Source organism: Nansenia antarctica (assembly GCF_963989245.1).
Source record: "Nansenia antarctica genome assembly, chromosome: 4".
Classification (NCBI taxonomy): Eukaryota; Metazoa; Chordata; class Actinopteri; order Argentiniformes; family Microstomatidae; genus Nansenia; species Nansenia antarctica.
Genome location: NC_137689.1, coordinates 67,019,374 through 67,036,612, shown reverse-complemented (window position 1 = coordinate 67,036,612; position 17,239 = coordinate 67,019,374). Strand labels below are relative to the sequence as shown.

At 40.7% G+C, this 17,239-nt stretch overlaps 1 protein-coding gene across 1 annotated transcript; it reads right to left on the bottom strand.

Moving 5' to 3' along the window:
• Positions 1-8,719: 8,719 nt before the first annotated feature.
• Positions 8,720-13,899, bottom strand: txnl1 (thioredoxin-like 1). The gene is made up of 8 exons (XM_080529944.1): positions 13,684-13,899; positions 13,092-13,188; positions 12,044-12,217; positions 11,318-11,440; positions 10,917-10,986; positions 10,343-10,515; positions 9,297-9,401; positions 8,720-8,925 (listed from the first exon to the last, which is right to left on the bottom strand). Exons 1-8 carry the CDS (start codon positions 13,779-13,781, stop codon positions 8,896-8,898), a joined length of 870 nt encoding a protein of 289 aa, XP_080386070.1. The 5' UTR covers positions 13,782-13,899; the 3' UTR covers positions 8,720-8,895.
• Between the last annotated feature and the right edge of the window lie 3,340 nt (positions 13,900-17,239).

Here is a 17,239-nt window from a genome sequence, read left to right as displayed (position 1 = left end):
CTGCTTTCAAAATAATGTTATGTCTTCTCAAAATGAAATGTTGTCGTCAAATGACAAACACACACCATCAAATGAATAGATTTGTAACAACCAATTGAACACTGATGTGCACAATGGAAAACACTATGATCAGCGGAAAACAGTAATATGATAAGATTATCAGTAGGCCTTTTGCATTTTCAGTGTTACTCTACATACGTACAGTAGCCTGTTATAAACAGTTATATTTTCATACTCAAATATAAAACACACAAATACAAGAATAGAACGTTTTTTTTAAATTCTGAAATACTGTACACATCTCAGCAATGACAGTTGGATTTGTAAAGTGTTCTTCATACAGAACAAATAATAATAATTTAAAAAAAGCCTTCTGCATATACTCTACACAAAGGCCACAAGACCTTGTCGACATCACAGGCAATTTTCTCTCTGGCCAAGCAGAGGGGAAAGTATCGCCTGGCATGACGAATCCAGATATATTTCAACACAGGAGAGCTCACCTTTGGTCCTTTTATTGCTAAAGCTATGATTGCTAATTCAAATGCAATAGGTGTTTGCCCATATGAGGAGTGTGATTGTGTGATTGGTGGTTTGAGTTTAGCATTCTGAATGGTAGTGTTTTCTGTGTGAACACAGGAGATTTTATCAAGGAAGAGTGTGCCAAATGTAGAGAATTGTATTTAGTGTTTTGTTAACTGTGTTTACAGCTACAGAATGAGTGATAAGCAAGAAATGTGTTTGTCATTGTGAAGAATTGGTGTGAGATAAAATACACCAGTTTCAGGTTTTGGTCATTGTGTTTGAGTGTTTGTGTTAGTGTTAAAGCGGTAGAGAAAAACTGTATATATATATTATTTATATGTTCTCCCAAATTCAAAAGATGCATTTTCCGCAAGCTGTATTTTCTCTTCTTAGTAGTAGTAGTAGTAGTAGTAGTAGTAGTAGTAGTAGTAGTAGTAGTAGTAGTAGTAGTAGTAGTAGTAGTAGTAGTAGTAGTAGTAGTAGTAGTAGTAGTAGTAATAGTAGTAGTAGTAGTAGTAGTAGTAGTAGTAGTAGTAGTAGTAGTGGTACTAGTAGAAGTAGTAGTAGTAGTAGTAGTAGTAGTAGTAGTAATAGTAGTAGTAGTAGTAATAGTAGTAGTAGTAGTAGTAGTAGTAGTAGTAGTAGTAGTAGTAGTAGTAGTAGTAGTAGTAGTAGTAGTGGTACTAGTAGAAGTAGTAGTAGTAGTAGTAGTAGTAGTAGTAGTAGTAGTAGTAGTAGTACTAGTAGTAGTAGTAGTAGTAATAGTAGTAGTAGTAGTAGTAATAGTAGTAGTAGTAGTAGTAGTAGTAGTAGTGGTACTAGTAGAAGTAGTAGTAGTAGTAGTGGTACTAGTAGAAGTAGTAGTAGTAGTAGTAGTAGTAGTAGTAGTAGTAGTAGTAGTAGTACTAGTAGTAGTAGTAGTAGTAGTAGCAGTAGTAGTAGTAGTAGTAGTAGTAGTAATAGTAGTAGTAGTAGTAGTAGTAGTAGTAGTAGTAGTAGTAGTAGAAGTAGTAGTAGTAGTAGTAGTAATAGTAGTAGTAGTAGTAGTAGTAGTAGTAGTAGTAATAGTAGTAGTAGTAGTAGTAGTAGTAGTAGTAGTAGTAGTAGTAGTAGTAGTAGTAGTAGTAGAAGTAGTAGTAGTAGTAGTAGTAGTAGTAGTAGTAGTAGTAGTAGTAGTAGTAGTAGTAGTAGTAGTAGTAGTAGTAGTAGTAGTAGTAGTAGTAGAAGTAATGATAAATGTTGTGACACTGGCCTGTATAAGGATGCAGGCTGTAAGAGCCATCTCTAAGAAGCTGTCTCAGCCCAGCGAGAATACAGCACTGCTGCTGCTGCTGCTGCTGCTGTTGGAGGTCTGATATCTCATGGACATATTCCAGTGGTGTCCCAGACACTGAGGGAGGCTAGGATGTGAAAGGAGAAGCTTCTTCTGCCAGGTCGGCCATGTTCTCTGAGCTACACAGGGTTCCAGACAGAGACACCAGGGGGAGGAATAGTGGCAGTGAGACCATGTTGGACAGCAACGTGCCAAACAGGGAGGGACACATGGCCAAGAGTTGGCCGTTGTCTCGTGAACAAGGAAACTGGGGGTAGCAGAATGATCTGAGGCTCCAGATATCAGCCGAGATGCTTGAACGTACTGGGTCTCCATCTCCATGTCAGTCATTTGGTTCTTTTCAAAAGACAACTTGTTGGTTTAGGCCCAGTCTTGATTCTCCACATGTTGATGTGGGAGGTTGACTGTTGTCAGAATGAGACTGTTGGTATTTTGATAACAGCCTATCTCTGATCTCCAGAGTACTATGCTGTATGTCCTCTGAAAATGACTTGGCATGTTAACGTAGCCGTGGCTACTGTAATGACCCATCTGGGGAGGCTGATGGAGGTAGAAATCGGAGGACGGGCTCATTGTAATGCACGGAATGGAATGGGGAATGGTGTAAGATACTGTGATGTATTCACTGTTGCTATGGTTTTGTTAACGCTATGCATCCTGGGTATACGCTATGCATCCTGGGTATTTAAGAGGCCATGTTGTTCTGTATGTTTGATCTAACGTGGGGCTCCACAGTAGAGAACAATAAATACTCAAGTTACCACCGTTGTCTGAGTCATACATGTTATACAGGTGAGGTTCATAGTCCTCAGGATATAACATAAATTGGCGACGAGGATGGAATAAAGCATGCCAGGAGGCTTTTCAGAAATCAAAGGATGTGTTAGTGGGGTCAGAGGTCCTAACCCATTATGACCCGTCACTCCAAATCCATCTGGCCTGTGATGCATCTCCATACGGGGTGGGTGCAGTTATCTCACACATAATGCCAAATGGGGATGAAAGGCCCATTGCCTTTGCTTCAAGGACTTTAAACAAAGCCGAAGCCAATTATGCTCAGCTGGAGAGGGAAGCGTTAAGCATAATTTTTGGCGTTCGTAAATTCCATCAGTACTTATATGGACGGAAATTTACACTCCTTACCGATCACCGACCTCTTACAACCATCCTTGGACCACATACCGGGATACCGTCTCTCGCCGCAAGCCGTCTGCAACGATGGGCGCTGCTGTTGTCTGGGCATTCATATGTCATAAAGTATCGTAAAGCAGACTCACATTGCAACGCCGATGGCTTATCAAGGTTGCCACTCCCTGTCACCAAACCAGAGTTGCACACTGAGCACGTTGCCTATTTCAGTCAGGTGGATGATGCGCCAGTTTCAGCTGAACAAGTGAAGAAGGCCACACGCAATGACCCGGTCTTGTCAGCTGTCTTGGACATTGTTGTAAAGGGCCACTCTGGCAGCAACGACGGTGCTTTGAAACCTTACCTCGCGAGGAGGGCGGAACTGACGGTGCAGTCTGGATGTTTGCTGTGGGGAAGGAGAGTGGTTATACCACCAACACTACGCAAACCAGTGTTGCAGAAACTCCACTCAGGACACAGTGGAATAGTAAGGATGAAGGAAATAGCAAGAAGCTACTTTTGGTGGCCAAATATGGATGGACAGATAGAGGAGATAGCAAAAGCCTGTTCCTCATGTCAGAAAATCAGGAACAATCCTCAACTAGCTCCTCTGCACCCCTGGAGCTTTCCAGAAAGGCCATGGCATCGTGTGCATATTGATTTCGCAGGACCTTTTGAGGACAGAATGCTACTTGTCGCTGTGGATGCACACAGTAAATGGCCTGAAGTGGCTATCATGAGATCCACCACAACAGGAAAGACAATTGAGAAGCTGGGAGAAATGTTCAGCCGTTTTGGATGTCCCGTTCAACTCGTCTCTGACAATGGACCACAGTTCGTGTCCCAGGAAATGGCTGCTTTCGTGCAAGCAAATGGCATACAGCACATAAGATCAGCACCTTATCACCCGTCATCGAATGGCCTCGCTGAAAGGTTTGTGCAAACGATGAAAAATGCATTAAAGGCATCACAAGGACAGGGAACCCTCCATCAGCGGCTGCACAGATTCCTACTGACGTATCGCAACACGCCACATGCAACTACAAAAGTATCACCTGCCAGCTTGTTGCTACAAAAAGAGCTTAGATCCAACTTTGACCTCCTGAAGCCAACGTCAGTGAAAGAGACAGTTTCACAGCAGCAGAAGAAACAAATCCAACAAAGAGGACAAACCAAGTTCAGAGTTTTCACTCCAGGTGAATCTGTGTTGGCAAGGAATTACTGCAGTGGACCTAAGTGGATTCCTGCCACCATCATTGCACAGACTGGACCGGTATCATATACGGTTCAAACTGCTACTGACATCGTCTGGAGAAGGCACATCGACCAGCTATTACAAGCTCCAACACACACCCCGCTGCTTGCCAAGGACCCTCTCGATACACCGCCTCTTGATCTACCTGCAGAAGTTTCAGATTATTTTATGCCTGAGCCTGAGCCTGAGGTTGCTGCCGCAGCACCTGACTCTCCAATCAAAGAGACTGTAACACCTCCGCCTGATTCTGCCTCTGGTCCGAGCCCACTACAGAGACACAGAGACCCTGAGGTTCCAGCTGCACGGCGATATCCTGAAAGACAGCGGCGGCCTCCTGATCGTTTGGAATTATAGCTTGACTTACCCAATTCAACTGGAGCAGAATAATCTCCATGGGTATAGTCAGGGGTTTGAGGTGGTCTACCCTCACCCCAGGATTGTTATTGTTTTTGTTACAGGCATCTAGATAGTTATGGTGTTATTTGAAGATTTTCTAGCTGATGTTAAATGGGACATTTATTGTAAGGGGGGAGGAGATGTGATGTATTCACTGTTGCTATGGTTTTGTTAACGCTATGCATCCTGGGTATACGCTATGCATCCTGGGTATTTAAGAGGCCATGTTGTTCTGTATGTTTGATCTAACGTGGGGCTCCACAGTAGAGAACAATAAATACTCAAGTTACCACCGTTGTCTGAGTCATACATGTTATACAGGTGAGGTTCATAGTCCTCAGGATATAACAGATACCATTTCTCATCAGATACCATTCCTCATTCCGTTCCGTGCATTAAAATGGGCCTGTCCTCCGATTTCTACCTCCACCAGCCTCCCCTGTAACCCACGGGCTGTTGTCCACGAGTCAAGCAACTTCATGACCTGTCAAGTAAACACATGTAGTACTGTATGTCGGGCATACCAATATCAGCCAATTCTTCTGTTAACTGTTTTACATCCTCGGCCAAACAAAGCCAAGTCATTAACGGCATGCTACTCTCACTTACCATGGCTAAAAATCGGTTTTAATTCATGCGTTTTACCAGTGTCTTCCTTCTGCTACAGCTTTAGACCACTTGTGGAGTAAAGTATAGAGTGGAAAGGTCAAGAACCCAGGGGCGCTGAGATCTTCTTCCCACCCACACGTCCAACGCCCCCATGAGTTGACAGCATGACTGTACACTGAATCACCTCCCTGGTGGTGAAGCGTTGATAATGTTCAACATAGAAATGGAACGTGTACAGTTGAGCTGAAATGATTACCTGCTCTACATCTTATATTTCTATATATTTATTTCTGAGTGTGCTGCCATGTTTTACCTTACCTCAATACGCCCCTTGTGAGACAGTCTGGGTGCACTAGTGCCACTACTCTTGATAGGAGTGATAGGATCATATGTACTTATCATGTATCATATTGACCTGGCATGTACTTTTTAATTTGATAACAAAAATACTTTTAATGCAAATTAAATTTCCCCGGCATGATCAATATAAACACACACACATAACATTGTTTGGAAGGCATGAGATTCAATAACATAGGTCTTTGCAATATCATTTTGGTGCTATTTTTCCTGCATGGAAAAGACTTACAGTTGGGAGCATAGGACTGAAGCACACACCCTACTCTCTTACTCTGGCTTGGATGTGCCAAATGCTACCAACGGTTCCAAACCCCATGATTTGGGGACCACTGATCTACAATCCAGCAACCACCAAATCATTCAGTAGGTCGTTAATCTAACCTCAGTGGAATTAAAAAAAACATTCAATCTGAGCATTAATGACATATGCAGCAGTAACTAATGAATTTATACAGTTCTCATTTTAATTTATAGAAACATGAAAGAATCTGTTAAAAATGGGCACATCCATTTTGGAAAGGCAAGTCACACCTTTATCACAGTCTTCCGAGCGTCATATTTATATGAAAACACTATAGGGAATAACACAATCCATAAAGGGTTTTTATTTTGAAAGAGCAATGTTTTAGAGTCAGGACAGCATCCATAAAATGGTTGAACATGTGTATTAAACTAGGATAGACCACCGCTTTAATATATATAGCTCCATGATGAAAGCAACTTTTAATCCCGACATAAGGCGGTTAAATTGACCAACATGTTTCATCCGGATCCCGTGTATATACGTTTCACCCCATCTGAGCATCTCATCAGGCCGTCGTCAGTCGGTGGCTGATGCCCAACTCTCCACCCTCACACAGATTCCTCTGTGGGTTTCGTCCTGATGTAGGGTCTTTGATGAAGGATCCAGGGGACTTGCTCCTCAACACAGACCTCTCTGTCCTCCTCCTCCTCCTCCTCCTCCTCTCCACCAAATTAGACAGGAGAACATTAATATGACGGGGGAAGAGGACATTGCTGTGCGTTGTTTTTTTTTTATGATGTGGGCTGTGGCACAAATGAAAATGCTTCTAACATATGCCATAGTTTTTATTTGCCGTAGGATATCTCTAACCATCTCACACAGAGAGGACAGTCACAGGTGATGTCAGATTAGACAAATTAGTTCAGTCTTCATCATTCTTTTGATCGAAACCTTTGATTTGTATAAATATGTCATGTATTATTGAAATAATGCACATGAAAGGACAAGAAGTACGCAGAACAAACCCAGCCTTGTGAGAAGCACTAGTTCTTAAAAACAAAAGTAGGCCTTTTAATTAGTTATCTTATTTCTTATTTCATACACATTCAAAAACACCCTTCCTCTGTTTGTTGTGAGCTGAGCTTTACTGTATTTTGTACATGGGGGTCTATAGGGTCCAATCAAGTAAAGTTTTATTAGTTTATGAGCCATTTGAGTTGCGATTGAACGAGGGTAGGTTACTACCCTGGGGAAAAATACTTCAAAAAGACTTTGAAGTAAAAGCTATTAAATAAATACAGATTTCATATTTAATTAGGTAACCGAATCTAGAGGCAATTGTGATCAATGCAAAGCTACACTACATGATATTTGTGTCAATCATAATTCAAATGAATACACATGTCTGAAAAATACCCTTGTGCCTTGATCATACTGTATCTGTGATGCCAGTCCATAAAGAATGTGGACAATGTTTCCCCTTATTTTGTCAAAAAAGGTAATAGCAGTAGGGAAGAAATGTACATATTCTAATGAAACCATGTGTAGCACTTACATGGCCGAATAATTACAGAGGACAATGCAATGGTCAAATTAAATGCAGAATACTGTAGGTGCAGGCTGGTAACCATGCCAGCTATAGCTAATATTTGACACATTCTGCTTTTCATTCTATTTTGTTTCAATGTTTGAAACAAGCTAAAATTCAAACTTCTAAAATTGCAGAAAGGTGGTTACGTCAATATATCATTAGTGAAATCCCTTCAGTCAAATATTGGTTAGATTTGGTAATTTTACAATATGAAAGGGCTTATATAACTAATTAATTGAAAATGTGAGTCTCTTCTCGTCAAGGGGCCTTTCAGCAGACGCCGCTACTTTCAGAAGGTCGGTAGTTGAAGTAAATCTGTTAGTGTGCATCTAGTGACACCATGCGGTCATGAGTGGTAATGCAACATGCTCTTCCCAATTCAAATGTAGAACAGTCCGACAGATAGAAAATGTGTTATTTTTATTCAAATTACCTTAGTTAAAAATATGATTGGTTTCATCATCCATGAAATCCTCTATAGTTAATACTACCTCCATGCACCTGGTACACTCAATCCCAGTTTCAACATTTCCTTGGACAGTAATTCTTCCTTCTTCTGCAGTGACAACATGGCACTTGCAGTAAGCAGGTGCACACAATTCCAAAATATATTCTGCACAACATAGTACTACAATGTATACAATGAATAGAGTTCCCATTAGCTTTGTGCTAGCATCTATAAGGCTATTGAATGGGATGCACTCATTGCAACATGAAACTGCAACTGCAATTAGGTCTATGCAGTCTATTGTATTATGTTAACTATGTATGTTGTATATTTTGTTTTGTAATAAACTTTTATGCATTTAATGTGCATTTATGTGCTTGTATATGTTGACTATTATTTCCTGCATGTGTGACACCAATAAATACCAATAATAACAGTAAAACAAACTAGACAGGGACAATTCCTGTGGAAATTGTGATGCTTGCCCCTCACAGCCAGTAGGGGGCAGTTGTGGGTTTAGGGTTTCTCCGCAAAACATGGAATTGTGGGCAAACCGTATTCTGTAACCTTCCACGGGACAATAGCAACGCGAGTGGGAACGAGTAGCTGGGGCAAATTTTGCTATAATAATAAATATATGTGTACAATAACATTGAGTGTTGCTTACTACTGCAAGCACACTTAATTTAGTAATTCTAATTTATAATACAGAAAAGTTTATAATTTACTTTCCTTGAGGGGTTGCGGACTAAAGACTTAAATTCCATTCAAAGACATCAAGTACCAACATGCCTTTGAAAAAGGATTCTGTTTATTTACAGTGTTTTCTGAATTACAATAAAAATGTTTGAATGAGTCGCCTCAATGCTGATTTCACTTGGAAAAACAGAGGACTGGAGACAGACAAGAATGGTATGTGTTTGTTACAGTGGCGATAACTCGGCAGCTTTGGCAGAGGGAAGTCCTTAGAGGGGTCGCAGCAATGTGTCCAGTCTTCTTCTCTTTCTCAGTGACTCTCTCCTTTCTTACCCACCACCTAGATTCAAAATAATAATAATAATCAATAATAAAAAATCAACAAAAAGCACAGGGATAACTATTTCAATAAGGTTTTATTCAGTATTTCTAAACATACTTTACTTTTTTATTATTATTATCTATTCAAAATGAAGGAATCTAAAATCTTCTGTTCCCTCAACATTTTCCCAAATATGCTGAATTGAGTGAGGACTTCAAATGCACAATCTTAATATATTATGCCATTTCTCAAACAACAGTATCAAAATCCATGAGTCTGAAATCAATTAATGTGCAATAACAATGTCACTATACCAGTACCAATTAGACTATGCTGATATTGTTAAAGAAATAGCAGAGATGATTGTGAGGTACTAGGCCTATTCTTACCCGCTTGAAGTCATTCATGTTTGTTGCCTGTACAGGGGTCCCAATAAAAGTCAGGTAATTTATTTTTGTTGTCTCCTCATCCCCTTGGTTAGACTTGATAAATAGCTGAAACACAAGAAAGAGAAAGATTAGGACATTAAAGGGACAACCAGGGACTCAAACAACAACGTTCCCTGCCATCCTTTTTGGTAAACAGCCGAGGGATGGGGCATAAGAAATGCAACCACTCTGAAATGCATAGACAGAGCAATGTATTCAAGCAAGGTTTGATCACCCATGAGATCAAAAGTATAGTTTAAACCGTGTTTTGAAGCTATTCAGGGTGTTTGCAATTACAATGTTTACAAACAATGTAGTAAATCTTATATTTTGGATTCTGGTGGGGTTAGACAGTTCAATTAAAGCACATGAGGCCTTTAGAAGTTATATTCTAAATATATAAGAATAATTGGCTATAGATTGTGTCTTTAGAAAGATGTGTAAATCCCAGATTGCCTTGTCAAGCAAAACATGAAATACAATGTCTTTCTTTTCTGTAATTTTCAGTTGGAACTCATGTTGTGTTTCCAGTTTAAAATGTGAGTTTGTATTTTTCTTTAAAGCCACACTCAGTAATTTCTGCATATCGCGTCATGTCACATCTGTAACGCTCAAGGAATGACATTCTACTACATATAATCTAATCTACTACTACTATAATCTACTCTAATAAGGAAATGGAACTGACCTGCTGTCATTGAGGTATTTCAAAGTCATTCATCATAATCAGGGAGTATAGTGGATTTACAGCACACAACTAGAGGCTTCAGTCCAGACAAAACTATTTCATTTCACCACTAGATGGCCCTCTTGCACTACACATGACTGATGAACCAAGATTTGTAATGCTGTTCATGTATTTTATAAACTGAGCGTATAAATCATGTCAGACTGAGTGCAGCTCAAAATTCAGTCACTACTTAGCCAAGAGAAGGGTTTCTTATGATACAGCCTGATAAAGGAATTCAGAAAGAAAGAGGACTTCAGTTGAACAGTCGATGACCTACAGTGACACTCTGGACGTTCTGGAACTTGACGTAGCGCAGCGGGATCAGGCCGACGTCCTTGAAGTCCTCCTCGGCCAGCTCCAAGGCCTGGGTGGGCTCGCTCCGCTCCGCGTCGTCAAAGTCCATCGAGCGGGGCAGGTTGATGAAGATCTTCACACACTTTGGTGCCTGGGCTGTGTTCCAGAAACAAACAAAACAGAGAGAGAAAAATGATATGAGAAAACTACACAAATGACAATGTTGATTCTCGTCAAAAAGAAGGCAACTGAACAACAAACTACAGAGATCCTCATCAGTATTATTCCACTAAAGGCCATCAGCTATACTAAGCAAAGGGGTTAGATTTCAAATGCGTTTGTTTCTCAAAGAAAAGTCTTACTTGGAGTGTTAAATAACTCAATGAACGTCATCCTTAGCACACAACTAAAATACGGTCACCTTGATATGGTCTTTGTGAGGCTGGTGGAGGTAGAAATCAGAGGACAGGCTCATGTATTACAATAAGCCCGTCCTCCGATTTCTACCTCCACCAGCCTCCTCACCTGATATACACATAGGTAGAGGGAAGTCTCACCGAATTCATCGGACTGAAGCTTCATGGAAAACAGCTTCACAGGCTGATTGAAGGCCATTGTAATGAGGAGCTGGGGGGGGCAACATAAAGACGGATATGACGAAATATCACACACAAAACGCATGCATTTATAGTCCGTTCTCACCATATGAGTGTCATATACGTGAGAAGTGTCACACACACACACACACACACACACAGTCACACACACACACACACACACACACACACACACACACACACACACAGTCTCACACACACACACACACACACAGTCACACACACACTTAAATAGGTTTCAGCTAAGTGTTTTTGTTTTATTTACCGTATGTAAGCTTTATACCTAAAACAAGTGGCAGAAAAACTAACAAAGGATTGCACCTTTAAGTCTGTAAACCCACCTGTTCGTCACAGTCAGACTCCAAGTAGGTGGAATCCTTGATTAAGCAGTTGTCAAAGCCGCTGTCGTCACTCTCGTTGAGGCATTCACACCCAGTTTTGCTGACAAATGGCATCAGGTCCATCTGAACAAACACACATTACAGTGTTACCAACTGTTTACAACAAGGGTGTGGGCGGAGGCCCTTGACAATGCAACACATTGCTCCCCAGGATTCTTGGACATGGTGGCTCTGGATCAAAACCTACCCATGTTTGTTCATGCTTCGCTTTTAACAGCAATGTCATTGGTGATCAAAGAGAGTTACTCTATAAATGACTAAATATCAGTTTATTATACATATATTAGGGGATATTAATGGTGGATCCAAGTCAATAAGGTGGTGCATGCTCCTCTGACATTCTTCTTCATTCTTACCATTCCAACTCTGCATTGACAAATTAAATACAATTGTATAATTTAGATTAATGGAGTGTGGTTGTGCTTTTTAATGTGTAACGTATCTATACCCCATGTCTACTCCCTAGCCCTTACCCCCTATGCACCTATATCTAAGAGGATGTTATATGTGGAAGCAAGACACCAATAGCTTCACCTTACACACTGATATGGCATTGGACAATATGGCTGGGTGTTTGGAATGCGTGCCATATTGCTTATTACATCTCCACAAGTCGCACAGGGGAGCAGGAGGTAGGTGGTCCATTTGGGACTGGGCGATACTCACATATCCCTTTGGAATGTCTACGTCTTCGTTGCTCCCAGGGTCATTTTCTACATGCTGTTTTATCTTCTCCTCTAGTCCTGAGGCGTCTGCACCCTGATACTGGTCTACACGCACTTTGTTCCGGAAGAACAAAAACGTGGGGGTCGCAGAGATGTTGTTGGCTGCGGCCGTCGCCTGAAAGAAAAGCATTTTATTATACATGGCAATCTAAACAGCCCCCAAGACCAACAAGTTCCCTCCACAACCCCCATTGTGAGAAATGTGTGTGTGTTGACCACTTTGCTGTCGTCCAACGTGGTCAGGGTGCTCGTTGTTCTTGAAAGGCAATAAGGCATGTTCGATAAATTGTGAAGGAATTGTGGCTATTAGTAACAGTGTTACATTTAAACACAGGTCATCAAGCTATGGCTTGATAACAGGTTACATAAATACAGAAAAATACAATTTCTGCCATAACAGCTGGTTCACCAAGAGCTATAGCAACTACAGGCTGAGAAAACAGTTGGTTTGACATGTGTGTGTAACAGACCAGGGTAGGGAACACAAACGGTTGAAATATGTTGGTCCAGCAAAGGTCAGAACGGTCTGTCATGAAGTGTCACTCAAGAAGCAACCTCACTATCTCACTATGCCACTATGCCATAGTGAGGTTGCTTCTTGAGTGACACTTCATGACAGACCCTTCTGACCTTTGCTGGACCAACATATTTCAACCGTTTGTGTTCCCTACCCTGGTCTGTTACACATAAATGTCAAACATGGCAAAACATGGTCAAAACATGGTCAAAATATGGTCAAAACATGGGCAAAATATGGTCAAAACATGGTCAAAACATGGTCAAAACATGGTCAAAACGTGGTCAAAACATGGTCAAAATATGGTCAAAACATGGTCAAAACATGGTCAAAATATGGTCAAAATATGGTCAAAATATGGTCAAAACATGAAGAAATGCAACCATCTCTCCAGCTGTATCATGTCAGAACGCGTCATCAGAGGCAACAAGCAGTAATCAAAGAACATAGAAAACAAAGAGAAGAAACTCACCTGACATACGTGCACATCTACTTCGAGAAAAATAACTTGTGGGTATTTGTTGCTAAACATGTTGAACGCAGAGGCTATTCTGACACAGGGTTGGCACCTGCGGAGACAAGTGCATTATTATTTAGCTACTTGCTAAAACTCATGACCGGAAATCAATCTGGCATAATAATGTACAAGCAAGCAACGCATAAAACACACCAGCTATCATTTGTTGACAACATATGAATGAGCTTGAGGTTCGTTTAGAAGCTCATAATGAAGTCTTAGCCATGTCAGAAACTGAGGAAAGTTAGCTTGTTAGCTGGCTAACTAGCTACTAGCTTTGGCTGGCTGTCGTACGTGTGCAGCATCTGATATTGCTAAGTCATAGCTAGCCTTGGACAGAGCGTGGTTGTTGTGGTTCCGCCTTCGATCCTGAGACGTGAATTAACAGTAGGACACTTTAATTCACTGCCCAATTTACACTACGACATCAATAAAAAACGTGTATCGATCTCATTTGAAATCAGAACTAACCTAGTTACTTCTTAATTCATCTCCATAACTAGCTAGCTAGCTAGCCTCAAGGCCTGGGAGTAGAGTTGAGCCTTACCCGGCCATTGTGAACTTCACTACGGCGAGCCTCGAGCCGGCGGCTGCTAGCTCGGGTTGGAATTCTGAATCATTTCCAATGACTTTGACTCCCACCATTTTACAGAATAACAAGCTGAGGATGTTTTATCTTGTTTTTTGGACCGATTGTTGTACCAAACAGTGACACCGGGATTGTTCTCAATACTGTCCAACTCTTCTCTCTCGAATCACACACTTTCCTGTCGCGTCTTGACGGATGTTTGGCTTCAGCCAATCAGAATCACGGAAGGCGGAGACATTGGTCCGGTCCCAGGTCTGGTCCCACCTTCAAGCAGCCAAATAAAGCGATCACCGATTTGATCGATTATATTTAACTTAACCACCATAGATACAATATTAATAATAATAATAATAATAATAATTCATTACATTTATATAGCGCTTTTCCGAGGCTCAAAGACGCTTATATTAATATTATATCAATATTAATATTATATCAATATTAATTGGCCATAATGATTTAAAGGACCTTCTCGTCCCATATGTGCCCTCAAGGGCTCTGCGCTCACAAGGCTCTGCCCTGCTCATCATTCCGCTGGGTTAGAAGAAAGACAATCGGTGAGCGTGCGTTCTCTTTCCGTGCACCAACTCTCTGGAACCGTCTTCCACTGGATATCAGACAGGCAGAATCAGTAGAATGTCATAGGCTGTTTTTATTGTGCTGTTGTAATTTATGTGTGTTTTTAAATTGAAATAGTTGTTTTTAAATTTGTTTAAAATTTAAGTTTTTATCTATTATATTTGTAGTGCGAAATTGTGTGTTTTTAAAATTGAAATAGCTGTTTTTATATTGTTTAAAATGTGTTGTTTTTTTACCTATTGTACTTGTAAAGTGCTATATATATAAATAAAGTTATTATTAATTGAAGTGTCGTAGACAATTCCTCAATCAAATCACGTGACATCTGTCCATCAGCGGCACACGTCACTTCTCCTCCGTTGCTGAAGAGAGCACTAGCACGACGTTGCCAGATTCGTTTCTAATAAATCCCAACCTTATTTCTGACCAGCCGTCGACTGTCCTATCGATGTACTAGGCAACTTTGCAAAAAGGTTAGTACAGTAGGCCTACAACTAATGACCCTAGCCACTGCTAAGTAGATAATGATAATGTGATGGTGAGGTCTAGCATGCTCGTTAACACGCAGCATGTCCATTAAACTGTCACTACCAGCTAGCGGTAGCCATGTTGAGTAATTCCCGAAGGTCCACGTGTCCCGTGGGATTTTGTGACAATCATACATGTATTATTGCAATATACAACTATACTAAGAGTTGTTCATGATTGTATGATGATTTTATTTACTATTTGAATTCACTATATGAGTACTTTGTACGCACTCATTTCTCTCTCCCTGTCTCACCTGCTCTGACGTTGATGCTGACAGAATGGACACCACTGATCGGTGAGTTTTCACCTTTACAATCTAGCTGCTACACCCTTAACCCTTTTCATTAAATAGTATCGGTACATGAATGAACATTGATCGTAAAGGACAAGACTTGATCGCAAGTCAATTGTGCAGCTAGCTTAGCTATCTCGCTTGCTTGCTTGAGGACGTGGGTTAGCTAAGCTAGCCACACAGTTTAGTTTAGCTTGAGTCGTTGAGTTGTCGAAATGTAACTTAATATCCTTTGGTAGACACATGTTTGTTAATCGTACATGCATACTAAAACATTTGCAATTAACTACTTGTCAGACATCTAAATGTAGCCATGAATGCTGCTAAATCGTGAGCTTAGAATGATAAGGTTCTATCTCCGTTTAGGGAGTTCAGAGATATTGAGCGTCAAAGTTTTTACATTCCATTATGTTTTGTGAGATGGAACCTTTGTATTTGATTAATTACTAACTCAAAAATGTCAACATTTTAAAAATAACACCACACAGGCATTAATAAACACCTAATGGATCAGATTATGTAACAAACTAAATTTTGACAAAAATGGAGATAGAACCTTATAATTCTAATGCAGTGGCGGGCGGTGCATTTCACACCTAGGCCTTCAGTGATGTCCGACACATTCCTACCTGAATTATTCTACCTCTTAATACCATCGTTATGACGCCATGGCTCTAGAAACTAGACAGAAACACAGTATAACCGGGCGTTGCATCACCTTAACATAGTCAGACAAGTACAACAGAGTTATATTAATATTTCCGAAGCATTTTTAATCAATAAATCCGCATTTACAATGAAGAGTGTTAAACTAACATCTTTAAGATCGCTACATTACCCACGTCTGTCGTCTCGTCCACCATAATAGCGACAAAGGGTGCCTTTTTAATCTCCATTTTGATCTCTTCTTCCATCACTTCAGCAATAGCAAAAATCAGGTCGTTTTGTATTTTGCCTGACGTCCCAGTAAACACTTTGTTTGTGGACAGGTGGTAATGTAAATCTGGGTTGTTTTCAGCCAGAAAAGAAAGAAGCTCAACGTAGTTTCCTCTGTTTGTGGACTTGGCGCTTTCATTGTGTCCCCTAAATGAAAGTTATTGTTTACCCAAAAACAGGACACAATCGATCAGTATTATCGATCAGTCAACGAAAGCTTTCGTTGTGAGGCTCCGTTTCCCTGCGAACTTTCAAAAGTTTCACATCTACCGGCATAGTTCCGCATCTCAATAGTGAATATCAATAGTGCGTAGCAATAGTGCGTAGCAATAGTGCGTATCCAATCAAAAGACGTGCTGGGTGCTGACATCATTGAGCCTTACAGCAGGCGCCGTTGTTGCTTTTGCTCGCATCTACGTAGGTTTACTAGGTACGCCACAGGTTTTCTCGTTCCAATGTTAAGTTACAGGTCGAATCCGCAGCACCGTTTAATGAGAAGGCGGGCAGATTTTTGAGTCCCCTAGCAACACATTTTGATTGGATAAAAGCTCTAACATAAAGGCCAGCCCTCCAAATCTCAATCGGAGACTGGAAGCAGCGCAACCAAGAGGAAAGCTATGAAATGAAGAGAATAGACTATGGGGAATCATTAATACATAATTGTGGAAAATATATATTAAAATAAAATGTATATTCTGATGATGTTTAGGCCAGCAGAGAAGGCCTTGCTGGCCCTGACGGCACACCACTGTTCTAATGTCACGAAATGTGTCTTTACGCGCCGCTTCCGACCCTTAAAAGTTGTAGTTCCGTAGTTGTGATGTAATTTGCATGTCTAGTGTTTCCCCCCCCCCCCCCCCCCAATTTAAATGTTCATGCTACTCAATTGACTGTTTATGAGCACGGTATTATTTCCTCGAGATATCGACGTTTCGAATGGAAAGAGAGCACCGACATGACTTGTTTTGTGTTAACAATAGTTCATATAGTATATTGTTGTGTACTATAGGATTGCTTCAATAAAACCTAGTCCTGGTTAAGCAATCTGGATATATTTAGGTGACTTGAGTACCTGCTGTCAATTCTTACGCGTTATTACCCTTCCCCTCTGTCCCATCTTCTCTCTCTCTCTCTCTCTCTCTCTCTCTCTCTCTCTCTCTCTCTCTCTCTCTCTCT